The following is a 27,691-nucleotide window of genomic DNA, read 5'->3' on the forward strand; positions in this document are numbered from 1 at the left end:
TCTCCCTCCTGTGGCATCACCACCACGCCCTCGTCCGCAGGGCACCGTTGCTGGATTGTCAAGGAGTGTTGGAGCCTGGCGGGGACTGCTTCGCCAGTCCCACCATGGGATTCCCACAGGGGCTTCCAGCTCGCTGGGCAGGAGTCCAGCTGTCCCTCCCGATGTTGGGGTACCCCTTCAGTCTTTCCCCACTTTGCAGGAGCCCCAGCAAGCCCCTTCCTGCGCGGGCGGCATCTCCACAGCCCACCCCAGGCCAGTGTCCCTGGTTCTTTGGCTTCCTGACCACGGAGCACCGGGGGCCGCCACCTGCCCACACAGACCATCCGGCTACGTCCCCTCCCTGTGCAGAAGAGCCCACGGGTCGCAAGTCTCAGCTCCCGTTCCAGGTCAGCAGAGGAGAGAAGGGGGCTTCTCATCCCCCCCAGAAGGAGGGACGACAAACGGGGCCTCGGGGGGCTCTCCCTCCCCCCCTCCCCACATCAGAGGGCCCCAAAGAGGCCATCGTGGCGTCTCCCACAAACGCAGCCGCCGCGCCCGACAGCTGGGGGCATCCAGCCAGGGAGAGCTCATCTTTGGCCCGGCATCCCTCTGAGGCGCCGAATGTTGGGAGTTTGGCCGAGGGAGGGGCCCAATTCGCAGCGCCCGAACGGCCTTCACGGCACCCATCCAGGGGGGGCACCCCAAGGACCCAGCTTCCCTTGCCATGAAAGGGCCCTTGGAGAAGCAGACTGAAAACGAATCTTTCCGAGAAGGTCCTTGCAAAGGTCCGTCGGGCCTTACATCTTCTTGGGAACCCTTCCCCAAAGTGGGGAAGGGCGAAATAAATCGGGAGAAGCGAGAGGAGCAGGGCAGATGGGCGCTGGCGTGGGGGGTCAGGAGGAGGCGTCTTCCCCAGCCCGTTGCTCTTTGCTGCCCCCTCCCCAAAAAGGGTTAAGAGGTGGAGACGGCGACTCTGTGCTTCTCCGGCCAAGCCTTTGGTCAGTACTGTCCCGCTTTGGCCCCTGCAGATGAGCCCGCCTTGCCCTGGACACGCATGTTTTGGACACTGGACAAGATCTTCTTTTGGTGCCCGGCCAAAGTCACTCCGATCCGGAGCAGGTCTCTGTGGAAGGAAGTGGCAGAGGGGAGAGAGGTTAGGCGGGTCCCTTCCTCCCCTTCCGCCCCCCACCCCCACCCCCGCACTCACTCGGAGGAGAGTTGGCTGACCAGCTCGAAGGAGGTGAACCCGGCGTTGGCAAAGCTCTCCTCGTAGCGGCCCATTTTGATGGCGCGGAGCCAGTCACTGACAGAGCCGAAGGAAGAGTAGTGGGGCAGGCGCTGGTCCAGCAGGGGGTGGGACGGCCTGGGAGGGGGGGACAGCAGCCAGTCAGGGTCAGAGGGGGCGGGGGGCTCTCCCATAGGGGAACTGCGGCACAGAGGAGGGAGGCAAGACAGGTGGCAACTCTGGAGTCAGTGGCCCAAACATCTGGAGGGCCCTGGGCTGGGAGAGGCTGGGATGCTCCCACCCATTCCCCCCTCCTCTGGGTGGCAGGAGCCCCTCTTCCTCCCCCATCTCCCCCCATGATGCAGGGGGCGAATTTGCCTCGTGTCTGACTCCCCCACCAGAAGTTCCTTCGCTCTCCTCCCAAAAAACCACCACCTGGGAATTTGCAGTTGCTGCTCATTAAGAGAATCACCACGGTCATTAAGTGAAACATGTGGTTGTTAAGTGAATCCGGCTTCCCCCATGGACTTTGCTTGTCAGAAGTCAGCTGGGAAGGTGATCATGTGACCCCGGGACGCTGCAACCCTCGTAGATACAAGCCAGCTGCCAAGTGCCCGAATGTTGATCACATGACTGCGGATACGCTGCAGCGGTTGCACGTGCGAGGACTGGTTGCAAGTCACTTTTTTCAGCACCGTCATAACTTTGAATGGTCACTAAATGAATGGTCGTAAGTCGAGGACTCCACAAAAATCTTTTTAGTTTTATTAATGAGGAGGATTGCGTGCATCCACTTATACCATTTTAGGGGGTTGTGATACGACAAAGTTTGGGAATCCCTGGCTTACAGTCATCATGCTGAGACAATGGTTGGGGAACTGAGCCCTGATGCTCACCCCGTTCTTTGACTCTCCAGAGCCCACCAGCACCCCTGTGTGTGTGTGTGTGTGTGTGTGTGTGTCTGTGTGTGTGTGTGAGGGACATCACACACATGATACCACAGTGCAAACGTGTCATCACTGTGGCCTGGTCCAAAGCCTGCAATGGCCACCCTGAGCAGACTCTATCCAGCCCCTCGTGATTCACACAACCCGTTCTCCAGGGAGTGGTGCAACCATTAGGAGCAGGAGAGCTGGCTGGGTGTAAAGCCACAACTCCAGGCAGAATGGAAGGATCGTCTCTTCCTCCCGCCAGCTCAGCTTTTCCAGGGTTCGGAAGAGGCTGACCCCTTTTCCAAACCTGAAAAGCCACAGAGCCAACGGGCACAGCGAGGCCGATGCCAGCCCTGCCCCCCTCCCGCCTCGCCAAGCGCCCTGAGCAGTTCCAGGGGCCTCCCACTCACCCTCCGTTTCCCCGTGAGACGATTTTGAGGCTGGCTGGGTTCCGGATCAGCTTATCCAGAGAGTTGACAATCTGGGCAAAGCGAGGCCGGGCGTTGCGGTCCCTCTGCCAGCAGTCCAGCATCAGCTGGTGCAGAGACGTGGGGCAGTCCGTGGGGGGCGGTAGCCGGTAGTCCTGCTCGATGGCGTTGATCACCTGGGGAAGGAGGGAAGCACCACAGGAGAAGTGCTGGGGGTGAGGAGGAAGGAGGGCAGGGCAAGGTGTATCCTCCATAAATGGGGGATTGGGGCCCATGGACGGGGTGCCCGTGGGAAAATCAGATCCGGGCAGTGGAAAATGTGGAGCAAGGCCCTTACAGGTAGTCCTTGCTTAACGACCACAATTGTGACCGGAATTTTGATGGCTAAGCAGTGCAGTTGTTTAGCGAATCAGACCCAATTTTATGACCTTTTATGCGGTGGTCATTAAGCGAATAACTGCAGTAATTAAGCATGGCTGTTAAGCGAACCACATGGTTGTTAAGTGAATCATGTGGTTCCCCTTTGATTTTGCTTGCTGGAAGCTGGCTGGAAATGTTGAAAATGGCAATCATGTGACCATGGGATGCTGCGATGGCCATAAGTGCGAGGACTGGAGTTGTTTACAGCACCATCGTTAAGTCCAAACCATTGCTAAATGAATGGTTGTTAAGCAAGGACTACCTGTAGGGTAGGGAGTTGGGACATGAAGGCCAGAGAGGTGGCGGAGAGCAGAGGGGGCAGGGGCCGGGCTGAGCGGGAGGTGGTCTCCTGCCTTTCTCCCACGGTGACCAGCAAAGATGCCGCCAGCCCCCCCAGAGCAAAGCCAGGGGAGATGGGGAAAGGGACAGAGGCACTCGGGGGCCCAGACACCCCCCCGGCCATCCCAGGTGGGACCACTCACGTCCTGGTTGGACATGTCCCAGTACGGCCTCTCCCCGAACGACATGACTTCCCACATCACGATGCCGTAGCTCCACACGTCACTGGCGGAGGTGAACTTGCGAAAAGCGATGGCTTCAGGGGCCGTCCAGCGGATCGGGATCTTCCCACCCTGAGGAGGGACCACAGAATTGGGGAGGTGGAAGGGAGCATGGGGATCATCTAGTCCAGCCCCCTGCAGTGGGCAGGAAATCAGGGAGAGACCCAGCGCCCCGCTCCTGCGACACTGGGGTCTAGCCCTCGGCCTCACTGGATGCTGAGCGCCTCGGCCATGTCCTGGGAGAGGGGAGAGCTTTAAAGGGAGATTCAACAACCCGCCAGGCAGGCGTGTGTGGGGAGTGCTGCCATCCCAGAACGGGGCCCAGGGCCTTCTGCCTTCCCTGCATTCACCCCACCCCCAGGCATCCAGGCAGCCCCTCTCCCTGCCCGATCCCTCTGCTGCCAGGGCATCCTGGGACCCCCGACCCATTTCCCCTGATTCTCTCCACCCTGCACAGCTGAGATCTTGGAAGTCTGAGCAGACTTGGATTCAGGCAATGAGCCTGGAGGGCAAATAAATACCCTCGGAGGCAGGGAGGAGGCACATCCCTGTTTCAGGAGCGAGAGGACGAAGAGCTGGACATACCAAAGAGCTGGTGTAAGTGGGGTCAGATGAATTTTCCTCCAGGAAGCGGGACAGCCCAAAGTCGGAAACTTTGCAGACCAGGTTACTGTTGACCAGGATGTTACGGGCCGCTAAATCCCGGTGCACGTAACTCATGTCGGAGAGATAGCGCATGCCGGATGCAATGCCCCGCAGCATCCCCACCAGTTGGATGGGTGTGAACTGACCGTCGTTCAACTGCAGGAAGGCAACAAGGACGGCTCAGGACCCCAGAGTTGGGCCGGGGACTGAAGACCCACTGGGCAGGTACGGATGCAAAACCAACAGTGGTGGGCTTTCACCAGAACACCAGGCTGCTCATGGGACAAATAAGATGCGGGACTGCAAAGAGCGGAGAACTAATTCAGCATGTCTTAGGTCTGGCTCTGAGAACAATCTCCTGGTAGGCGCCAGGCGGGCCTCCTTGGGGAGTGAAGCCTAGAAGGAGCACTCCACGATTCAAGAAGACCCCCCCAGCCTTAGTCAATGCATGACACCCCCTTTCCATAGCAAAAAGTAAGGGCATGTCACTTGTTCTCCCCACGTCCATCCTTTGAGGATCGACGAGGGGACCCAGTAGGAGGAACATGCTTGGGACCAATCTCAGGTCGGAATGCTCAGTTTCATCGGATGTATGCAACACAGCCAACATTTTTCAGAAGTTTAAGCTGCTGGAAGGCTTTAATTAGATGTGCTGCTGGGATAGCCCTCCCCAAATCCATACCCCTCAAATCTTGGCTAGGGATTATGGGTAGCTATTTTTTATTAGGTGCCTTGGAGTCAGACTTGACTTCTTGGCAGCATTTTCGGAAGTGTTTTGCCTTCTTCTTTGGGAGGGGCTGGCACAAAGTCACTCTACTGGCCTTGTGCCTAAGGCAGGACTAGAACCCAAGGCCTCCTGCTTTCTAGCCTGGTGCCTTTAACCACTACAGGTAGTCCTCGCTTAACAACCATTTGTTTAGTGATGGTTCAGACTTACGACGGTGCTGGGAAAACCGACTTACACCCTGTCCTCACACTTACGACTGTCCCAGCTTCCCAGGAGTCACATGATCACAATTTGGGCACTTGGCAACCAGTTTGCATTTATGATTGGCGCAGCGTCCTGTGGTCATGTGATCACCATTTTCAACCTTCCCGGCCAGCTTCTGGCAAACAAAATCAGTGAGGGACCATGTGATTCGCCTAACGATCACATGGTTCACTTAATGCCTGCAGTGATTTGCTTAACGACTGCCACAAAAAAGGTTGTAAAATCAGGTGGGATCCACTTAGCAACCAAAATTCCAGTCCCAATTGTGTTTGTTAAGCAAGGACTACCTATGTACCAAACTGGTATTCCATACCCCTCCTATATCTGGAGGGCACAACGCTGAGTTTTGGATTAAGGGATTTCACCAAAGCCTTTGCCTCCCTGAGACTCTCCTATCTCACCCGCAGGAACGAGTCGAGGGCCCCGTTCTCCATGAACTCAGTGATGATCATGACGGGGACGCTGTTGGTGATGACCCCGTCGAGGCGGATGATGTTGGGGTGCTCAAACTGGCCCATGATGCTGGCCTCGCTGAGGAATTCCCGGCGTTGCTTCTCCGTGTAGCCCCCTTTCAGGGTCTTGATGGCCACGTAGATCTCCTTCTTGCCTGGGACCTTCAGAAGGCCACGGCAGACCTCTCCGAATTCACCTGTGGGAGTCGGATGTCAAGCAGAGAGCGAGACGGCTGCCATGAGCAAGGGGGCCGTTGAATTAAATATTAATTCAAGAGTCCCAAGAAATGCAAGGTCTTGCCTCGAAAGTTACTGGCGGGGAGGGAAAGGCTCCTCCTGAACTTGGTCGGATCCCTCCAGTTACACCCTTTAGGTACTTGTAAAAACTGTTCAGCTGAACACCTTCCTGGGGTAAGAGTCGATTTTCGGGGCAACGAAGGACCAGCAGTGCCCCAAATGACTGAGCGGGTACAACCACCCACTGCCACCTCGGCTGAAATACTAAATACAGTTTCAGCTTTTTCCTTTCCCTTTTCAAATCGACCGGCTCCTTCTACACTGTGTTAATCCACTGCTGGAATTTGCATTTCAGTTGATTGCAACCCACTGAGACGGATCATAATCTCAGCCTGCGGAGGTATCTTAAATCAGGGAGCCGATGAACTCAGCGCTGCTGGGTCTTTCTGCGGGGAAGAGGAAAAGGGTTCTGTGCAGGGTCCCTCCCACCCAGGGCAGCCTTTCCCAACCTGGAGCCCTCCAGCCTGGCTGGAAATTCTGGACACCCGGGCCCGGCCAGGTTGGCAAAGGCTGAACTAGAGAACGAGGCCACGGCTGCCGGCTGAAACGCTGGCTCAGCCCAGGGCAGGTCCACACTCAGCCATGGAAACTCGGGGGCGACTTTGGGCCAGCCCTGCCTACCCCGCAGGGTCATGGTGGTGTGGATCAAACGAATAGCAGTCCTTGGAATCCCTCAAGAAAGGGTGGGACGTAAGAGGGATAAATAAATAAGGCCCCCACCAGAGGGGCCTGTCAAGAGGGAGACCCTCACCTCTCCGCACTTTGCAGGATGGTTTTTAAGGAGGGGCTTCTCTCTCCACGCCAGAGGAACTGCAGTTGCGCATTCTAGCCAAACTGAGGAACAGGGCCCATTTATTGGGTGGGGGCAGCCTGCCTCCTTTCACGTCCCCCCTGCTGAGATGGCACTTTCCAGATGACTTTTAATGTCCTTCAACTGGTTATTGCAATTGTCGCTGGTTTTTATTACCAACATTTTGTTAATAACTATCCCATCAGTGTTATGTTGTTGTTTATTCATTTAGTCGCTTCCGACTCTTTGTGACTTCATGGACCAGCCCACGCCAGAGCTTCCTGTCGGTCGTCAACACCCCCAGCTCCCCCAGGGACGAGTCCGTCACCTCTAGAATATCATCAGTGTTATGGGGCAACACTATTGTGTTATCATAAGTGTAAGCCATGCCCGGCTGGATGGGACTCCTGGCCCATCTCAGACAGCGGTCTCTTCTCCCAGTGGCCCACCGGCTGCCCAAGGAAGCCCCTGGTCTCCCAGCAGCCCTGCTGCCCCTAAGGCAAAGAGCCAGCAACGCCCAGGGCTTCGGCAAATGGGCCCGGCCAAGCTGGGAGCCAGCCCCAGTCTCATGGTAGCAAATTCCGACACCGAATTATGCCTTGTGTAAAAAAAATTCCTTTTTTTTAGAGAGAATGAACTTGAGGGTGAACAAACTGTTCTCGAAAATGTTTTACTGAACCATCCCCTGAGGTCTGCCTCTGTGCCCATCAGGAAAGTCTGCAGGGGAGGTGTTAAAAAGTCAAGGGGGCGGCCACAGTTACATGATTGAAGCAGCCCTTTATGGGTGTGATGATGCCCATAAAAAAATGCATAGTCCTGGCTGCCCGCTTGACTTTTTTGACCCCCCCGGGTTCCCCTAAGAAATCCCACCACCCCAAAGCTTCAGGGCCCGGAAGGAGACTGAGTCTTGGACGGATGACAGAAGAAACATGCCAGCCGCCTTCTGTGGACAGAGAGGGGGAGTTGGAGGCCTCCGCCCTTTCTTGGGGCCCTGCAGAAGGTGGGCAGAGCGACGGTCCAGATCCTCACCTGCGCCAATGACCTCCTCGATTTTCACGTAGGAGACATCGATCTCCTTTGCAAATTCCCGCACGGCCTCGTTGGGGTCCTCGTAGGTGAAAGGGTCGATATAGACCTTGGTGCCTGTGCAGAGAGGGGGCAGGGCGGCCATTAACGGGGATCGCCCCAACACATCCTACCTCGCCAGTCCAACAGGGCTGCTGGGAGGGCAAGATGCCCAGTTAACTCCCCTCCAGCCCCCTCCCACAATGCCACAGTTGGAGACCCCCACTTCACACCTCTTCCCACACTCACCATGTCCAATCAAGTACTGTCCAGGTTTGTCTGAATATTCTTGTTCTCGCGAGGCAGAGGATCCCTGGTGCCTGCCAGGAGAGGTAAAAAGACACGTCAAAGGCAACTTGCCGGCCTGCAGCCCCACCTACTCCCTACCTAGCCCCTCCCACTCCCATTAGCTCCTCCCACAGCCACATCCCCATGCCTCAACTCCCTGAGCATCCGGTTGGCCAGTCCTGACTCCTTCATCCCACAAGTTGTTCTTCCTCCCCCTGGCTGTCTCACAGAAGACCACCTTGGGCACCATGCCCAGAATTCCCAGCTGCCTGGCCATGTCCATCCCATTGCTTCCCTAGTCCTGGCTCAGCGGCTAGATCCCTCCCACATTCTCCTGGCCCCTCCCCCCCGGTTTGGGAAGCAGCGCCTTACCGGAGGCAGACCACGGCTACGATGACCACGGCCAAGATGAGGAGGGTCCCTAAGGCCGCCGTGCCAACAATGAGGGCCCACTTATCTGTGCCGTTCCCTGACTCTGCAGGAGGGGGGAGAGAGGGAGGGATGGGGTGGTCAGAGGAAGGAAGGAATGATGGGAAGGGACTGGACTTGATCCGGATCAAGACTTAGAGCCAAAAACGGGCAAAATAAGGTGTGGATAAGAACGCCTGAAAACTTGGGGGGGGGGGGGAAGAACTGCCTTTTTCTTTTTTATCATCATTTGAAAAGGGTTTTGTTGCAAACCTATTACAAATCTCCATGGAGCGTGCTATGGCACGGCCTTTCCGCATCTTTCAAGGACTTTGGTGAATTTGGAATGAGCAATCAGGTCCCCACCGATTTTTTTTTTTTTTCAGTTTACAACCTCCAACTCCTTTATCAGAAAAAGTCATGGGGGAAGCAAACACACGTTCAAGCAGGTTTTTTGTACATTTGCATCTTAAAAACTGCTTTAAAAGAATATCTGGAGTTCTGTTTATACTGTATACAGTAGGTTTTATTTGGGCTTCAACTGGGCTACCAATTGGGCTTCAGATGGGTTTCCAGAACACATTCCCTTTTTGTTGGGTGGAAATAGATTATCTTAAGAGCCAGCGCTATTCCAGGCTTCACCTAGTGCCCAGCCAGGGAAGGGAGCGTGTGAAGACCACGTCCACTCTTTGTGGCCACGGCCGCCTGGCCTGACGCTTGCAGCGAGGGGCTCTTACCAGGCCCTTGGGTCTGGAAGGCCTTTTCAGGCCCAAAGCTTCCGTATCCTGCCTCCGAACGGGCCCGGACTTGCACAATGTAGACAGCCCCTTGGCGCAGCCCAGAGAGAGTCACTCGGTTCTCGGAGGTCTTCACAAACATGGGCCCACCGACACCCTGCAGGAGGAGAGATTGGGAGTCAGACCCCACCCTAGTTCACTCTTCCGGCTCCCTGGGAGAACCCCCCCTCGGAGCCCATATTCCCGTACTTCCTTTTCTCAATGGATGGTGCTTTTTGGCCCCTCTTGAGGCAAAGCCCGTCTATCCCATCTCCAGGAATGTTGCAACGTCGGTCCCAGAAACCCAGGTGGAAGAGTTTGCAAAAGTTAGTTGCAAAACAGCCTGCAATCCTTACTGAAAACTGTCCTCCACTTGTGCACAAAGGCCTCTTTCCTCTGAGTCAGGCCAGACGAGAGATGCTTTCGAGGGCTGGAGAGCCAGCCCCCCTGATCAGAGAGCCACAACGCTGCAGAGTCATCCAGGAGCCCCGACTTGCCTAATTGTTCCCTTTCCAGCAAGCTTAATTAACTCCAAGAATGCCCAAAGGGCAATGTTTTCACTTTCAAGGGAAAGAAAAACCCAGAGTCTAATTCAATCCTAATAAAAAACGTTGATTTGACACGAGTCCTGCCCTCGCACGCTGCTCCTTCGCAGCTTTGCTCAACAGCAAAATGGGTTAGGGTTGGGGTAAGGCAGCTTCCCTCAACTTGGTGATTTGTTGCTGCAGTGGATTGCAAGTATCGCGATCCCCAGTCACCTGGCTGAGGATTATGGGGAGCAGAATCCAGCCTCCCTTCCCTGTGTCGTCTTGGGGAAGAGAGCTATCGAGCGACATCGTGTCTAACCGGTGCATTTCTAAGGCGATGTGCTGAGGAACGGTTCATTTAAAACATGCTTTTATCCCACTCCTCGGCCCCAAACGGGTTCCTGGAGTGGATTACAAAAGATCAATCATCAGACAGATCAACTTTAAAGCAGTCTGACTGACCAATTAATCTGTCAGCAGATTTCAGCTCTGAAAAAAACCCATAAAGCGAGGGCTTATGCAGCTGCAGGTGGGAACCGCATCCTCAGAAGGGCATCTTTCTTCCTGTGCGGAGGAGAAGGGCGAATTTGGCTTCCAAGGAGCGTCAGAGCCCGAGGGGCTCATCCACAAAAATATTGGCTGGGGATTTACTGCTCAACTTAAAAGGGAGACCGTTCTCAGCAAAGCCTGATCCCCTGAATTCTTGAGTGAAGGGGGAAAAAAAGAGCCACGATGCAGGTCTACGTTTCCACGGGCAAATATTTGCGATTTCGCTCAGCATGCGCCGAATCGGCTCAAAGTTACGAGGCCAGAGCAGCTGGGAGTGAACAGCAACCTCGGTGTCTCTTGCAAAGGCCTGGTGCGCCCCCCAAATCCAGAGCGCCGTTAGATGGCAAGGAGGAGGTTTGGGCCGCTCTGCTGCCCCCTCGCAGCTGCCTGGGTCCAGATCCGGGAGCCCCCTTGGACCAGGGCACCGGCCTTGCCCAGCTGGCTGCCGAGGAACTGCGCAAGGAAGAGCCGGACCGACCCGCCAGGAGAACCAGATGCTCCCACTCACCTTCTCGTAATACTTGACCTCGTAGTCCAAGATGCTCCCTGTGGGCGGCTGGATAAACGGCCAGGCCAAGGTGACCCCACTGGGACTGACCGAGGTTTCCTCGATCTCGGAAACGGGCTGGGGGACTGGCAAGAGAAAAGGAACTGTGAGCCCGAGCTTAGGGCAGCTCTATCTGGGCTGCAAAAATCAACCCCACCACTAGGTGGCAGCTGAGAGAGGCAGAAACCTCTAACTCTTGGCTGCCATCCTCTGTTGGGCCTGGTGCCTGCAGCCGAGATATCATAGCCTAACCCAACAGACTCCTCCAGGTCACAGACTTGGCTACTGAAATCCCCCAAATCAACACTTTCCCGTGCCAGTAGTCCTCGACTTACGACCGTTCGTTTAATGATGGTCCAAAGTTATGACAGCCTTGGAATGTTGTAAAGCACTTCCAAGCATCGCAAAATGATGCGCACCCCCCCACAGTCACATGATTGCAGTTTGGGCACTTGGCAACTGGTTTACATTTACAGCTGGTTGCAGCATGCTGTGGTCACATGATTGCGTTTTGCCATGGTTTCACTGTTTTCTGGCAAAAAAACGCCCATTGGGGAAGCTGAATTCCCTTAACAATCACGGTGATCTGCTTAACGACCACCGTAAAAATGGTCAGAAAATCAGGTCCGGTCACATGGTGACTCGACTTACGACCAAGCCCAGGCATGGATTTTTCATTGCTATCCCACTTTAGCAGACGGTACTTCTATTTGGCTTGTGTCTGGAACAACCCTTGAACGCTCCTGGGGTGGACGGAGGGGCGTTAGGCCACCTCTGGTCAGGCCTGCTTGGAGCTGGCCGGGCTGACCGCTGCTGTTACGGGAGCCGGCCTACCGTCTTTGTTGGTGGTGATATTGATGGAGTCCGACTGGGGTGGGTTCTGACTCAGGTCAGAGACGCCGTTGACCGCTTGGATCTGGAAGGAGTAGGTGATGTACGGCTGGAGGCCCTCCACGGTGACCGTGCGGCCCATCAGCCCCCGAGACCGGGGGGCGTAGGCCAGGCGGGCACACTCCCCACAGCTCTGCTGTTCGGGGCACTCGCTGCAGCTGATGTGGTACGAGATGTCATCCCGGCCACCGTTTTCCAGAGGTTCGCTCCACTCCAGGACGGCCACCGAACCGTTGATTTTCGCCACGATGCTGCGTGGGGCAGAAGGTGTGGCTGAGCAGAGGAAGAGAGAGCAGGGTCAGGCCTGGGGAGCCTTTGCCCCCCCACCCCCCCGAGCACCCCCCAGCCCTCACCCTCCTGCCCCGCGGCCACTCACTGGAGCACTGCTTCGTCACCGGCTCCTTCGTCGCCCGATAGAACCCGATGCGGCAGGAACATTCGCTGGACCCCGGGGAGGTGGACATGCTGAAGGAGGGGCAGGGCTGGCACCCCCCCTCCCCTTGGACGGCCTTGAACGTGCCGACGGGGCAGGCTGCAGAAGAATGAAGGGGGGATCAGCCTCACTTCCCGCTTGGAGGGCAAAGGGATGATCTCCCCCCAGCCCCCAGAACCCATGGCGGCAGGAATTTTTCTTGCATTGTTCTGAGGCAGTGTTTTTCAACCTGGGCAACTTTCAGATGGGTGGACTTCAACTCCCAGAATTCCCCAGCCAGCTTGCTGGCTGGGGAATTCTGGGAGTTGAAGTCCACCCATCTGCTGGCTAGGGAATTCTGGGAGTTGAAGTCCACCCATCTGCTGGCTAGGGAATTCTGGGAGTTGAAGTCCACCCATCTGCTGGCTGGGGAATTCTGGGAGTTGAAGTCCACCCATCTGCTGGCTAGGGAATTCTGGGAGTTGAAGTCCACCCATCTGCTGGCTAGGGAATTCTGGGAGTTGAAGTCCACCCATCTGCTGGCTAGGGAATTCTGGGAGTTGAAGTCCACCCATCTGCTGGCTGGGGAATTCTGGGAGTTGAAGTCCACCCATCTGCTGGCTGGGGAATTCTGGGAGTTGAAGTCCACCCATCTGAAAGTTGCCCAGGTTGAGAAACACCAATTTATTTATTTAATTTTTATCCCACCTTTATTGTTTTGAGATGTGCAGGAGTTAAGGATAAAAGGGCACCAAAGTGTGCACAAAATTAAGGCATCTGTCTCACACTTTAAAGCTCCCAATTCCCCCGGGGAGGCCCCTGGTTGCCCCCACTAAGGTGCCCTTTGAAGCCTGCCCAAAGACATGCCCGTGCTCTGGCTAAGCCCTTCCCAACCGGGGCTGCCGGGCCACCGAGCTCCCATTTCCCCCACAGAGGCTTTCCAGGTGGGTCCAGTCCCCTGAGGCAGGGCGCCTGAGGGTGGGGCCTTCTTCTAGAGTCGGCCCATCCCCTCCCCTGTTTCTGAGACTTTTACTTCTATGAACGTCCTCAGAATGGGACCCCCCCCAAAGATACTGCTAAGCTCTGCTCCTCTGGCAGGGAGGGGGGATCTGGGGGAGGGGATGCGTGTCCTGGCCCCAAGAGGAGGGCAGACAAAGCAGCCGCTCCGTTCAAGAGCCCCCTCCCCTTGCTCAGTGCTGCTCGCTGGGGGCTCCAAGGGCCTCTCCCTGCAGCAACCTGCTCTGGGCTCTCCCCCCGTGCCCCGCCCCGTCCCGCCCCGCTGGCTGGCTGGTTACCCTTGACCTCCAGATATTTGGCATTCCTGGGGCTTCCAGCCCTCCCCACCCGCAGGAGCTGAAGACCTCCCCCCCCCCGCCCCGTCCTGCCCCAACAGTCCAGGAGAGGCGAGGGCACTGGAGGGAGAGAGAAAACAGCTGCAAGGTGGGGAGGGGAGGTGGGGGGCCCCCACAGGCCTTCCTGGAAGAAAAGCGGGAGGAAGGGGCACAACGCCCCCCCACTCTCTTCTTCTCTCCTCTCCCCCTCCTGGGCCATTGTGTCCCCCATTCTGCGCCCCTTGAACTCAGGGCATCTTCCCGGAGGACCCGGAAGGGCAGATTTTGCTTCGGTCTTGCAGGAGAAGCTTTGATGCGTCTGGGCTTCTGGATGCCTCTCTCTGACCCACAGAGGGCAGAAGAGGGTGGGCCCCCCAGCCCTTCCCCAACTCTGCCCTGCCCCCAACCTGCTTTCCCCTCCCCCACCAGGGCCCAGGAATGCTCCCTGCCCCCACCCCACGTGCCAACAGCAGATGGGCAGAGTGCAGGAGCTGGGCTCACAGAGCTGGAAAAGGGGCCTAGGAGGCCAAGGAAACGGGCAGGGGGGCGAGGAAAGCTGCAAGAGCCCCTCCCCCGGAAGGAGGGAGTGAAAGGTTGAGGTCTAGAAAACACCAATAGAGACAGAAGCCTTTTTCTTTCCCTCCCGATGCTCCTGGTCCTCCCTGTTGCTGTGTGGAACCTGCATGCTCAGGGGTAGTCTACCTCTCAGCCCCAGTCAAAGAAGAAGGCACCTCCCACTTCATTCACCCACTTATGGGCTTCCAGACACACTCTGGCTGCCTGCTGATGGAAACAAAGTGTGGCGGCTCTTTGTCCCCCCGGTCCCCCAGAGCTCCATCTCACCTCCTAGGCATTTTCTTGGTGGGGGGAGCACGAATGCCTGCTGTGCCAGCGCCAAGGCTGCTGCGAGGGACCGGCAACCGCCCCCACCCGTTCCGCCCCCCCAAACCCGCACCTCGGCACTTGGTGCTCTCCTCCGAGGGCTCGAAGCCCGCAACGCAGGCGCAGTCGGTGATGGCCTGGTCGGCCCACTGCCCGTCCTCCCGGCAGTACATGCTGAGCGGGCGGGAGCTGGTCTTGACGGCGTTGGCCACGCACTGCCCGGTGACCGGCATGACCAGCTCCCGGGGCACTGTTTCCTGGAACAGTGTGAAGTTGACGGTGACGGCCGGGCACTTCTTGTAAAAGAGCCGCACGGACAGCAAGGCCATGCAGGCGCCCTGGTCCTGGAACGCCAGGTAGAACCCGGCCTTGGAGAGGGGCCCGACGCGGAGGGTCTTCACGTTCACCTTCCCGGAAGCCTCCATGCCCGCCCGCTTCCGGGTGAGATGCTCGGCCGCCACCGTGTCCACCTTGACGTAGGGGTTCTCCATCCAGGGCGGGAAGGTGGCCGAGGCCAGGTCAGAGTCGGCCTCGTAAAAAAAGACGTTGAATGTTTCCTTGCACGCGCGTGTGACCTGCGGGATGGAGAAGCACTCCACCACAGTGAAGCGCAACTCGGCGTAGACGTAGGTGGCGCCCGAGCGCGGGACGAAAGTGGTCCGGAGCCAGTTGTTCTGGTTGGGTTGGCGGACCCCGCACACCTCGAAGGTCCGCACGCTGTTCTGCTCCTCGTCCAGCCCGCTCAGCTCTTCCCACTGCCGGGGACAAAGGGCCAAACAGGTCAAGGGCGGCGTGTGGCGTTCAGAATTGCGCTGCTGCTCTCGGGCAGGACAGTTAAACTGGGAAGCTGTCCCCCAACGTAGGATTGGACAGGAGGGAAAGCTCAGTGGGGCAACCTGGATCCCCAAATCCACCAAGCCCAAACGAGCTCCCTAGCCCTTGGTCCCAAGGCTGCCCTTAGAAGTTACGATCGGTAGCCGCTAATGGGCGACCTCTTCCTTGGCCTATCGCCTGTGGCCACCGAGGGAGGGCAGGGGCAAGGTCCAGGGAAGACAAGCAGGAGGGTGCTACACTGGCACCCTCCCGTTCCTCTTGCCCTTCCCTCCACCGAGATCAAGTCTGCACGGGGAGCCTGCATTTATATAAGGTACACCTAATGTCTAGGTCTTTTCAGCAGGAGAATGTCCCATGGGCAACAGGAAATGGCATCCTGATGTCCTGGTGGTACAGAGATGCGTTACCTCTCTTGGTGGGCCCAAACCAGCCATGTTTTGCCCTTAAATGGATCACTTCACCCAGCGTTTCTCAACCTTGGCAACTTGAAGATGTGTGGACTTCGACTCCCAGAATTCTGTTGTCAAGGTTGAGAAACGCTGGCTTGACCAGTTGGCGATTCCAGATGCTAAGCCTTATTTTTCAAGACCGGGGCAATTTAAGTCCAGGGACCTGAGAAATCCTTCTTCCCTAGTGAATCTGCCCCCAGATTGCGACCCCCCGCCACTGGGACCCTTTTACAGTCATCATGGAAGGCAGGAAACCAATTTATAAATTCCCATGACAGGTTTTGAGATCAGGTGGTCAGCATCCGGAAAGGGTGCTCCAGAACGGGTCTCCCCAACCAGAATTACCACGTTGGCTCAGGATGATGCGCCTTGTGGTGCCTCCGGGGCAGCAACTCAGCTTTCCTCCCGGCCCTCTGGCAAAAACGTTTTTCCTCGACTGGTTCGTTTCAGGAGGAATAATTCAATTTGAGCTGGAATTTGCTAGTGGTGCTGGGGCTGTATTGGTTCTTTGTTTTGGGCAGCCCTTTTGTGCTTCTGAACATTTCTACCCATAAGCTGCTTGGAAGGAGTGGCAGCTAAAAAGGACAAGGAATATGAAGGCGCCTTTCTTCTGTGGCTCAACAGGGAGGGCAAAGGCTCTCTGTGTAAGCTCAGAAGCCCCTTTGCTCTTTAAATGCATAGAAAAGTGGGAAGTTTGTTTGTTTGTTTGTTTGTTTGTTTATTTACTTACTTACTTACTTACTTACTTACTTACTTACTTACTTACCAACCAAATGTGATCACCCTTCCATCTATGGCAGGGTTTCTCAACCTTGAAGATGCGTGGACTTCAACTTCTAGAATTCCCCAGCCAGCTCAATTTTGGGAGTTGAACTCCACACATCTTCAAACTGCCAAGGTTGAGAAACACTGGTTTAAGCTGTCTAAGATGAGGGTGGGGGACAAGAATATCTGGCACACCCTTAAAAGATGCCCACGGCCCCACCCCCCACTGGTCTTTCATTAAAAATGCCGTTAAATTTTGTGGTGATCTCTTGCAAAACCTAATGTGAGAATGCAATCATCCCTCAGGCCGAATGCTCCCAATTTCTCTTAAAATGTGGTTCAAAGAAATGTCTTGCCAAATTTGGCAGCCCGACAGAATGTGGCGAGGCTTGTCTGTCTCTCCTGCACCCGTGCTATTGTGCAAATCCCTCAGCTGCCGATCCTCGCCTTAATGCCAGATTTTTCCCAACCATTCCCTGGACAGAATGGACTGAAATCTCCATCATTCCTGGCCCTTGCGGGACAGGCCAGAGACACAACCCGGTGCCCGTTTTCCAGGACCCTTTGCCCCTCACCTGGCCATCCAGAGTGGGGTAAGTTGTCCATCTTAAGTCGGCCGTCTCGAACTTGGTGTTCATGAGATTTTCTAAAAGAAGGAGAGAGGAAAGGCTGAGTGCCATCCGCCCAGGGTTAGCATCCCTGCCCTGCCCCTGGGCACCCAGGTCAGAGGGCAAAACCTATGGAGGGTTTCATGGGTAGAAAAGGCAGATTTCAACCAACAAGGGGATCCTCACCCAAGGCTAGGAATTTCCTTAGCGAAACAAGGGAAGCTCAGTCGTAATGCAAAATGGTCCTCTTAAAAGCATAACCAGATTTAAAAGCTTACTTGAGCAGCAGTGCCCGGTCAAAAAAAGTCAAGGTGTTCTTGACCACACCCTGCAGACACCCCCAGTTGTGTGAACTTGTTGCAGTCTACTGGGAAAACCTCTCAAATGTGCTCTGTGAGGGTTTACAGGTAGTCCTTGTTTAACAACCACAACTAGGACCAGCAACTTGGTGGTTAAGTGAAGCGGTCACTAAGTTAAACCGTGATGGTGCTTGTGATCTTCCTTCAGCTTTCCTTTTCTTTACAGACTTGTGAAGGTCATAAATGCGGATTGGTTGCAAAGTTACTGTTTCATCACCGTCATAACTGCAAACGGTCGCTAAACGAGGCAGTCGCTAAACAAGGACTACCTGCATGACTTTGAGCAAACTTTGGCCTTTTCATGGTGATCAGCTTCAAACTTGGAAAGAAGCAAACTGTCACCCCCCCCAAGCAGAGAATACCCATCCTGCCCTCACCCCCTTGGCATTCCTGCCTTATGGCGCTTGCCTCTCACCCTCCCCAAGAAAACATGAACGCGTCCCCAAGGGATGACGCTTCTCCTGGTAGAACCACCAGGTCACGGAGGCCTCTCTGAGGTTGGGCAGCATTATAAACACATGCAAATCCGGAATATTTACTTTATGCCGTTCTATTTATATTCCTCAACCTCAGCTTCATTTGCAAAGATCCCAGGGCAAATTGCAATGCAAGCCGCTGCATTCACATAACTCTCTCTCGCCTTACAGCCCGCACCCACTTTCTGGGTTCCCACGTTTGGCCTAACAGAACTCAGCCTGTCCGTGAATCCAGCCGAGCCGTGACAAGATGGAGGGATGATTTTGCAGCCTTCCCAGCCAAAGGTGCCAGTCAGCCGTTTGCCTGCCTCTCTGGCAGAGATTTCTTTGGGGAGGGGGCAAGAAAGCAAATCAGAAATGGTCCAGGCGACTGTCCCTCCCCCACCCCAATCCCATAAAATTCCCTGACTAAGGCCAGGTGATTGCACAAACGCTAGGAAGAATCTGCTGGTGGGGCATCTGCACGAGAATTAAAACGCCTCCCTGTTCAGGGCGATGCAAATGAGGAAGTTCAAAGCCCGACTCAGATCGAGGCCTTTCCATCCGCCTTTTTTCTAGGGCGTGGATCAGATTCGCTTTCCTCGCACCTTCCTGCTCTGGCGAACCTTCAAGGCGCTTCCCTTGGCGACCCAGGGCCAGCCAGCTGACTCTGCCACCACCACCCCATTCAGAAGCAGGGGCGGAAGACGAGTGGCACCCGGGGGGGCCCTGAAAGGAGGAAGCGGGAGACCAGTGGGGCAGGGGGCCGCATGCCCTCCACCCCTCCTTCATCCGAGCAGCCCAGGGCCTGAGCTGCGGGAATGAGCCCCCCCTGACAGGTGGCCTGGGATCCAGGGCACATCCCCCTGCACAAGGCCCCCCAGCAGCCCCCCCGGGGTCACGGCCTTGGCTGCCCTCCCTTATCCAGGATCCTGGGAACGCAGCCGGGCTCCCAAAGGGTCAGAGGTGGTGGAATATTTATAAAAAGCCGGACGGGCGTCACTTCCCCAAACAGCTGCCCCGCTGCTGCCGCCACCGCCCAGGGCCAGGAAGCCAACTCCCTCCCTGCCACTGCCAGCAAGAGCCCCTCGCTCTCCCTCCCCGGCCCCCCCACCCTTGCTTTCGCTCCCCGGTGGCAGCGGGGCAGCAGAGACCCTCGCCTTGGCTAAGGCCACCGAGGAGCAACAGCCCCCTTGTCTTTCGGCAAACATGTTCCCCCCCCCAACATGCCAGGCTGCGGTGCCTGCAGCCAGGACTCCCGGGTGCCACGCCCAGGGCCCAGTCAGGCTCCACAAAAGGGGAGAAAGCCCACCCCAGGGTTCCAGCTGATCCCCTCCCACCCAGGCTGCATTTCCTGGCAGAGGAGCCCTGGCAGAGCACGGGCACCTTGCTCCTCCGACGGCATATCTGTGCTCACGCCTCCCAATTTGGGGAGGTGGCAGGGAGAGGTACAGAAAGGAAAGGCCCACCTCTCAGGGGGGGTTGTTGCGGGGGGAAGCATTGTGAGGTAGCCGGGGGGAGGGGGGTGGCAAAATTGAAAATGGCTGCTCTCCTGGGCAGCGGGGATCCCCCGTCTGGCATTATCTGTGCCATAAACACTCCTTTTCCCGCCCAGCCTACCTGGCAGATGGGCAGCATGTGCAGGGGGCTTCTCCCACCCTCCCTCCAAGCCCCCCCTCCACCATCACCTGCTCTAAGCACCGCAGACCTGGGCAGGGAGGAAATTAAAAACCAGACTCCCCCACGCCCCCCCACCCCCGGTTTTCCCCATCAGGATAAATGGATGCTGGGGTACCCTGAGGGGGAGGGGGTGTGAACCATGGCAGCAGGGAATTCTGGGTAATTACAGGGTGACTCCTTGGCTTGGGATGTCCCCCCAGGGCAAAAGCATGTGGGAAGGGAGCCAAAAGGGAGGAAATGGCTCAACAGCATGGGGGGAGGCAAAGGGGAACCTCCACCACCCCTGGGTGGAAGAGTGTTCAGGTGGAGGGCACCACATTGGTGACACACTCTCCCTCCTTGAGAGGCTGTACTGGGGAGAGCCCCCCCCTCAGCGCTCCCTCCTACTCTTCTCCCCCCAGTTCTCCGCCAGGCGCACCCGGCCCTGCTCTCCGCACCCATCGCCCAATGCTCATTCCTGCCTAAATCCATCCCAGATGTGTGACCATCTTACTCCGCCAAAGCAGGCAGCCGGTTGCCAGCCTAGAAAGGCAGGGCGCTTCCCGGGCTCCTTGGGAAGAGAGCAAGGGGGCCTGGGGGCCAAGAGCCACCCCCACCCCCCCATTCCTTCTCTCCATGACGGGGGGGCAGGAATCCCACCCAGCAAGGCCCTCCTCCCCGGCACTCCCAGGACCCCCCGAAGAATCCCCTGCCTCCGCCCCAGCCTGGAAAGAGAGGAGAGCAGCCACACCCTGCATGAGGCAGAGCAGATTAATTAAATCTTGGGCATGGTGCCCAATGTGCTCACCACTTAATTACAGCACCCCGTTTTGCACCAGGGGCCGGGTGTCTCCAGGCCAGTAAATTCCCCTTTAACAGCCTGCTCGGAAAGGAAGCCCGGACTCATCCCTCAGCTCAGGCGGGTCCTTCCAACGCTGGGCAGCCAGACGGGTTTCTGCCTGCACCCGACTCCCACCTGTCCGCCCGGCCCCACTCGCTCTGGCACCCTGTCTCCCTCCTGCCCTATCTCCGGGACGTACGTGCACAATCCTTAGTCAAGGTTACAGGCCCTCCGACTCAGACAACGCTGTCTGGGTGGCGCGCACATTAGAAACACACCCAGAATAATGAAGGAAAAGAGGAGGCTGTGGCCCCAGGACAGATTCCCTGGGAAGGCACATCTGTCCCCAACCCGGTGCCCGGGGAACGAGCCAGCTCTTTCCGGCTCGCTGGAAGGACTGGAGGGTCATCCCTGCTCAGATTGGGGGTGGGGGGGGGATGCTCTTCCAAAGGACAGGCGCTGCAACCAGGAGGTGCAGCACTTAGATCCATTTAAGATGGGACCCGGAGTATGCCCCTGATGACAGGTCTTGCTGGACCTATCTGGGGGAGGGCTGGTCCCTCAGGAACCCGGCTGGATAGGTAGCCACCAGCACCCCGAATGACACCTGAAGCTGACTGGGAAGCAGCGTGGGGGCACTACATGGGCTCACCAGGATATGCCCATCACTGCCCACCTCACCCCATTCTAGGCCACCCGAAGCTTCCAGGGTTCTTCAAGGGCAGCCCCACGTGCAGCACATTGCAACGGTCCACAGGTGAGGCAAGGCATGAGCGACTGTGGGTTCCCGGACCAGGCAAAGGCCCGACTGGCAACTCATGAGAATCTGGGTAAAGGCCCCCTTGGCTGCAGCCGCCAGCTGCAAACCCGGGAGGATGCCCGAACTGTGTGCCAATTCGGCCTGGGAGACTCCTGCCTCCTTTGGAACCAAGGATGGAAAATCCACTGTACTGGGGGAGGCAGGAGCACAGCCGCCTGGTCACACCTGGGCTGAATTTCAGGCTGTTCCGCCTGATCCAGACTCCAGCGGTCTTCAGACAGCAGGCAAGACCTCAACAGCATCACCTGGTCCATCTGGGATCAGATACACAACTGGGTGCCCTCAGCATCCTGGTGACGCCTAACCCCGTGTCGACAGAGGACCTCACCCAGTGGCTTCCTCTGGATTTATTTGTTTATTTATTCATTCATTCGATTTCTATAGGCTGTTAAACAGGGGGGCGAGAGCGTCAGCCCCTGTGGCACCCCACAAATCAGAAGGAAAGGGAAGAACCATCGCACCTCACGCCCCCCATTCCTAAATCCCAGAAGGATGTTGTGACCAACAGCATCAAAAGCTGCTGAAAGATCAAAGGGAACCAGGACAAGCACAGCACCTCCTTCTTGACCACACCAGAGGTCATCAAGGAGTGCAATCAATGCCCTCTCCATAATATGTCCAAGCCAGAAGCTCAGCTGGGAAGGCCTGGGTCATCTGTCTCCCCCAGGACCCTCTGAAGTTGCAAGGTTACCGCCTTCTCAACTACTCTACCCAGGAAGAGAAGGTTGGAGACTGGACGAAAATTGTCTGGAACTGCTGGGTCTGGAGGTGGGTTCTTGAGGAGGGGGCGCACCTCATCTTCCCCAAGGCAGGCAGAACCACCCTGCCCATCAAAAAAGCATTCACCAGAGCAAGGTCCCAGCTACACGTCACCTCCTGGGAAGCCTTCACTAACCAGGATAGCGGGATCTAAAAGGCCAGTAGCTGAGTTAACAATCACAAAAAGTGCCAGGCAGAGAGGGGGCAAACCCCATGCTTATAAAAAGGGGCACCTCCTGGGCAACCATCCACTCGGGGCTTTTAAACATAGTGTAATGCAGAAGTGGGTCTGGTTAAGCTGAAGCGAATCAAGCATTATGCAAATGCTCCCTTGAAAATAGTTGAAACCTGGACTCTGCTAGCTGGGGGTGGGGGTGGGGGATCAAGGAAAGCCTCCCATCCTCAGAAGAGGTGTAAGACCCCCTCCCCCCCAAGTCCAGTGGCACCTAATAGCAGATCTGCTTCCTTGTCTCCAGCACCCTGGCAAGTCTGTTGGCTGAGATGAGCTTTCTTGTTCCAGCCCCACAGTGACAAATCCACGGCTCTGGGGAGCATCAAGGCATTGGCTGTCAAGAATTGGTAGACTGGGGGGGGGGGCAGATGTAGTTGCTGCACCAACCCCAGGAGAAGCGAGATCCAAATCCTGTCTACCAGACTCCTGGTTTTTAGCTACCACAGACTCTCTCCTCCTGCAAACTCAGTCTCCAAGGAGGGCTTGCCTTGAACCCTCTCTAAGGGGGCAGCACATTCTCCCTTTGGGAATCAACTTGCTTCAGGATCACACCCACAGGAGGGGAGGAGAGGGGCCAGGAGGGGGGGCAGAGCTGCATTTATTCCGTGCTGCCTGCCCCCATCTCAGAAATAAACCGGCAGCCCAAATCTTGGCTCTGCCGAGAGTAGACCAGAGGCCCCGTCCCAAAGCAGGAGGCCAGGCGGTGGGCTTTTGCTGCTGGCACCCTTCTCCCGGGGAAGAGCTTGGAGGCAGCCCAGCCTTTGGGACCCCCAGCCGCAGGGCTCTGGTGCCCATACCCCTCTGCCAAAGCTGGACGACAGGGGGATGCTGGGTGTGCCCAGAAAGGCTGGGCTCTGGGGGCCATGAAAGAGGGCCAGAGTGGGGAGGACAGCCCTGGGTGGGGGTGAAGTCACCAGCAGCACACAGCGATTGTGATTTCCTGTCTCTCAAAGAGCAGCGCTCTCTGGGTTATTCAGCGAAAGCAGCTGGAGACAGGCCAGCGCAGAGAAGGGAAGAGGCAGGAATCACTTCCAGAAACTACTTGGCTTTTGCTTTGACACACACGCACGCACGCACACACACACACACACAAAACAATCTGACATAGCTGGGTTCACCCATCCGGTTAAACCATATTATGGCTTAACCAACTGTGTTCAACAGATCATGCTGCTGCACTGTTGGTAAGCCATGGTTTACGGCTTCCATGTTGTGCAGACCCAGTGGCTTACTCAGTCCTCCACAGCTAAACCATCGGTGGCTTAAGGATGGATGAACTCAGCCACAGAAATGGCAGAAAGGGTGCACCAGAGACCATTTGGCCCAGCCATTGAACAAAGCCTTCCCACTAAGGAGGCAGGGCACCCCTAAAATCCCTGGAACACTCCATGGAAGCAGAAGCTGGACTTCGAAGAAGCAGGATAGGAAGAGCATTGATGCTTTTGAACGCTGGTGTTGGAGAAGATGCCCGAGAATACCGTGGGCAGTCAAGGAAACGGGCCGATGGATTGCTGGGCAAACCAGCCCAGGGTTCTCCCTCCAGGCACCAGTGACCAGGCTCCAATGATCTCACTCTAAATGCGTGAAGTGAAGACCCAGCTCTCTTGGGAAGACCCTAATGCTGAAAAAGGTGGAATGAAAGAGAAGAGATGACCAGCAGCAAGGCAGATGGATTCAGCGACTGGCTGCGGCGAGGGGGCGCCGCTGGAAGACCGAAGGACCAGGATCAGGACAGACTGTGGGGGGGGGGAAGTCTATCTGTGCTCTTGCTGAGCCAGCCCCAACGTGATGGCACGTTATCAGCCAACCAGCCTCTAAAATCCGAGGGGAGGCAACACGCTGCCACCTCCTTCCAGCCGTCTCTGCGTTGCACCTCCTGATGGAGGCTTGCCCAGAAGGTCTGCTTGGCGGTGGTGGAGGGAGCCCTCCGGAGAGTTCAAACCCCAGGAAGCACGCGAGTGTTTGCCCACCTCCCAGTGCAGCTATCTGGACCCGGATGATCTGGAAACAGCACCCCAAGGAGGAGTCCCACCTCCCTCCCATCCCCATGGCTGGGAACCGGCCTTGGTGCTGGCCCTGGTCCAGCTCAAGGTTATCAATTCCCCCCTTCCTTTCCTGCTGCAAGGCGCACTCAAGCGGGTGCCCGGTTGGGCAGGTGCCGGGCTCACCCCCCGACTATGCTTTGTGGCTCCCCTCCCCGACCTGGCACCCTCCAGGGGCGGGGGGCTGCTACCACCCAGGGTCGGTGGGCGCCCAGCTGAGGAAGCTTGAAGCCTCCCAGCCTTTGCAAGCGGGCAGAGCACATTTGAGCAGGCGGGCAAGCAACGTAATGCGGGGAGATGAGCTGCGAAGGTGGGTTGGCAGGGGGGCGATTCTGCCTTTGATGGCCGCCTCCCCGAGAAGCAGCGGGATTACCGGCCTGCTCAGATGCAAGAGCCGCTGCCTGGGTTCAAAGCCGCCTCTGACTCTCTGCAGTGAGAGGTGCATCGGCCGGTTCTGCTCGCTGCATTCCGGGCTGTTTGCAGGACCCCGTGATGCTGACGGGGCCTTCTGCAGGCCCAGGACTGCCCGGGGCAACCCGTGCCCATGATCCGCTGAAAGCTTGCTACCCACCACGCGCGAGCACGCCTTGCTTGGACAGCCACCCCGGGTTCCATTTTGATCCCGTGCCTGAGCAGCATCTCCACCCCTCCTATGGGCCTGGTGCTCCGCTCTCTGCAGGGATGGGGTGTTGGGGTCCCACAGTAAGGCAAGCCCAAGGGGAGGGGCGTGGCAGCAGGCCAGTCTAATAAAGGAGGAGGCAGCGGCCCAGGGAGCCCCAGGCACTCCACCCTTCGCCTGCCTTCTGGGGGTAAACAGCTGAGCAAGGCAAACAGCCGGGAAGGCGGAGGTGCTAGAGCGGAGACATGCAGGGCCTGCCACGCCCACTGATGGGGGGACCTTTTTTGCTTTTCGGATGGGGTCTATGGACGAGGCAGCAAGGGCATCTCTGCCCCCGGAGCAAGGTAGTTACACTGGGAGTCGAGAAAGGCCGATGGTGGGACTCCTGGCCTCTCATGCTGTGGCCACAGCTGTTGCCGGCGGCCCTGGGTTCAAGTACATGCCCTGGCACCCCACTACCAATATGGGGGATTGTAGCTTGATAGCAGGGCATCTCTGTGGCAGGAGGGATCCACAAAGCGAATCCTGAAAAGTGGTCCACCCAACATTTGAGGGCCCAGGAAGGATGTAGTAGAAGGGGATTTGGCGGAGGGGCAGGTAGTCTCACCTGAGGTCCCTCCATCCACTGATGCAGGATTTATCCTCCCACCCCAACCCCAGCGATGCAACAGCCTCACTAGAAGTCAGCAACTAGGCACCCCCGCCCCATGCTGGAATCTGCCCACGGGGAGATCTCAGGCCAAAGATTAGGAGCAGATGGAATGAAAGCAGGTGGGGTGGGTGGGGGTGGGGAGGACACTTTAGGATCTGGCAGCCAGGACCTGTGCAGGGGTGGGGGGACCTTGGCAAACTGGCAGAGGCTGGAAGCCCCAAGCCCAAGGTCTTGGACAGAGGTACAAAGCCCCAGGCCAGGCTGTTCGGACAAGCAAAAAGCCCATTCAAGGACACTGGAATTGGGCGGGGACTTCTGAATAACCCCCATGTGGCTGGAAGGATTCAATCCCTGTGTTCCATGCTCCAGCGCCCCTTCACAGCTCTGGGGGTGATCTGACCCCCAAGAAGGAACTCAGGATGGCTTTTGGGGGAGCCTGTAGAATGGACACTGGTGGGGCGGGATGGGGTAACTGAGGAGGGAGGTTTACCGTCTAGCTTGGCAAGTCAGGGGCACATTGTGCTAAAGAGATGACCTCTGATCCCAGCTGTGGGGGGAGGCAAGTGTTTATTCCCCCCACCCCCAGGCTTCCTTGTGTTTCTGTCTGTGGTGGAGATGAAAAGGAACAGACCTGGAAAAAAACATTTTCTCTGGTCCAGTCTTAATCCCTTTTCAATGAGATTCTCCTCCAGATGCTGTGGGTGATGATTGAGGGGAAGAGAGAAATGGAAAGGGGGGCCTGGGCTGGAAAGGGGGAGAATCCAGAAAGCTCCCCCATCAAAGCAGGAGCCCCGTTTGCCTGAGACTGTTGGGGGAAATCACAGACTGAGTCAAAAAGTAAAGCGCCTCCCTAAGGCTGCAGTCCCTGGGAGCGGAAAGGTGGGGCTGTGTTATTGGGGGATGATGGGCATTGTTGTCCAGTGCATCTTGCAGGTGCTGGTTTCAAGAAGGCCAGCTTCCAGATCTCCTTTTTGGCAGAAAAAGAGAAGATCCTGCAGATCAAGCACAGGTCTTATAAAGGGCCTAGTGGATCTCTTGGCAGGAAGGGAAGGGGTCCTCCCCATCCCCACAACCCACCAGCTGATTCCACGGACCCAGGTCACCAACCACCTTTGCCCTCCCTGGATTAAGGTGCCCACTTTCCTGCAAGGGTGAGCCACAGGGGGGCTCCTCGCTCCCAGCTCTTCTCATCTTCTGGACCCACAAGGGGCCCGGACCTCTACCCAGAGGACCAGTGTCTGGGTCCCATCATCCCCAACCTAGGGCACTCTAAAATTCTTCCCTTGCTCTGGAGGCCACCATAGCACGGTGTGTCACTTGCAAAGCAGAATTTTGGAAGAGAAGAAGCAATTTTAATTTTAAAGGAAGGAAGCGACCATGAAGAAAAGCAGCCAGTCAGTCACCCGGGAGGCAGTTGGGGCGCGGGGGTGGGGTGGGGTGGGGGGGAGAGATTGGGGAGGAAAAGAACTGAGAGCAGTTGGGGAAGGGGAGACCTTGAAGGAGGGGAATTTGGAGATGAAAGCCCGACTGCAAATCGTTGCCCTTTTGGTGGGGGGGGGGGCAGATTCTGGTTAATATCAGAAAAAGGAAATTGATCGTTCAGGAGTGCTTCATTAACGCGATCAATGCAGGGCTCTAAACACTTTGAACAGCCACTTTAAAAATAGAGCGGGGGAGGGGCACAGAAGGGTGGGGGAGGGGCGGGAGAAAGGTGTCCTCTGCCGGGTTTATATCTGCCAGGGCGAATTCCAGGCTCCCCTCTTCGGGAACAGGATCCAGCCGCGGGGGCGCGGGGGGGGGCGCTCCCTGGACGATTTCTCCCTCCTGGGAGGCCAGGGACTGTGATTCCTAGCTGCCCCCTCCCCCTGGAAACTCCCATCTCCCCCTAGTAGGAGTCTCAGGGAACGCATTACACGCGTGTGTGTGCAAAGAGTTTGCACAAAGTTCCAGAGGAGCTCGTTCGTATCCAAGCCCATTCCTGGCACTTTTTCAAGACTCACCTTCCACCGCCAGCACCAGGGAAATCCGGAACCAGAGGGGCCACCAGCACTTCATCGCACCAGGAGCTCCAGAATTTCATGCAGGGGACAAACCAGGATCGGCAGACGCAAAAAATCCAAATTAATCCAAATCTTGGGGGGGCGGGATTGTAATCCTCAAAGCCCGCTCAGGGTCCGGAAAAATTAATCCCACAGTCCAGGA

At 56.8% G+C, this 27,691-nt stretch overlaps 2 protein-coding genes across 3 annotated transcripts in view; one reads left to right on the forward strand and one right to left on the reverse strand.

Annotated features, from left to right (window-relative positions):
* Nucleotides 1-23,868, forward strand: part of MPDU1 (mannose-P-dolichol utilization defect 1) — a 64,109-nt gene extending 40,241 nt beyond the window's left edge. For both annotated transcript variants that reach the window (XM_063301742.1, XM_063301743.1), the window contains one exon: nucleotides 23,859-23,868. The gene's annotated coding sequence lies outside the window, so the exon portion shown is untranslated. The remainder of the gene's footprint in view (nucleotides 1-23,858) is intronic.
* Nucleotides 677-27,648, reverse strand: EPHB4 (EPH receptor B4). The gene is made up of 16 exons (XM_063301747.1): nucleotides 27,490-27,648; nucleotides 17,019-17,089; nucleotides 14,469-15,150; nucleotides 12,147-12,302; nucleotides 11,714-12,043; nucleotides 10,841-10,965; nucleotides 9,218-9,374; nucleotides 8,445-8,547; nucleotides 8,034-8,104; nucleotides 7,749-7,862; nucleotides 5,582-5,829; nucleotides 4,130-4,345; nucleotides 3,467-3,616; nucleotides 2,547-2,740; nucleotides 1,187-1,342; nucleotides 677-1,102 (listed from the first exon to the last, which is right to left on the reverse strand). The coding sequence occupies exons 1-16, from the start codon at nucleotides 27,542-27,544 to the stop codon at nucleotides 979-981; spliced, it is 2,952 nt and encodes a 983-aa protein (XP_063157817.1). The 5' UTR covers nucleotides 27,545-27,648; the 3' UTR covers nucleotides 677-978.
* Between the last annotated feature and the right edge of the window lie 43 nt (nucleotides 27,649-27,691).

This window comes from Candoia aspera, chromosome 4 (assembly GCF_035149785.1).
Source record: "Candoia aspera isolate rCanAsp1 chromosome 4, rCanAsp1.hap2, whole genome shotgun sequence".
Lineage (NCBI taxonomy): Eukaryota > Metazoa > Chordata > Lepidosauria > Squamata > Boidae > Candoia > Candoia aspera.

Bases quoted from the DNA above. Each gene is read 5' to 3' on its own strand.
- EPHB4 (XM_063301747.1), bottom strand. From the start codon at position 27,544: ATGAAGTGCTGGTGGCCCCTCTGGTTCCGGATTTCCCTGGTGCTGGCG. The intron at 4,346-5,581 runs GTGAGATAGGAG...GCCTTCCTGCAG, and splicing joins CCCTCGACTCGTTCCTGCGG to TTGAACGACGGTCAGTTCAC. The intron at 1,343-2,546 runs GTGAGTGGGAGG...CCCCCCTCCCAG, and splicing joins GTCTCACGGGGAAACGGAGG to GCCGTCCCACCCCCTGCTGG.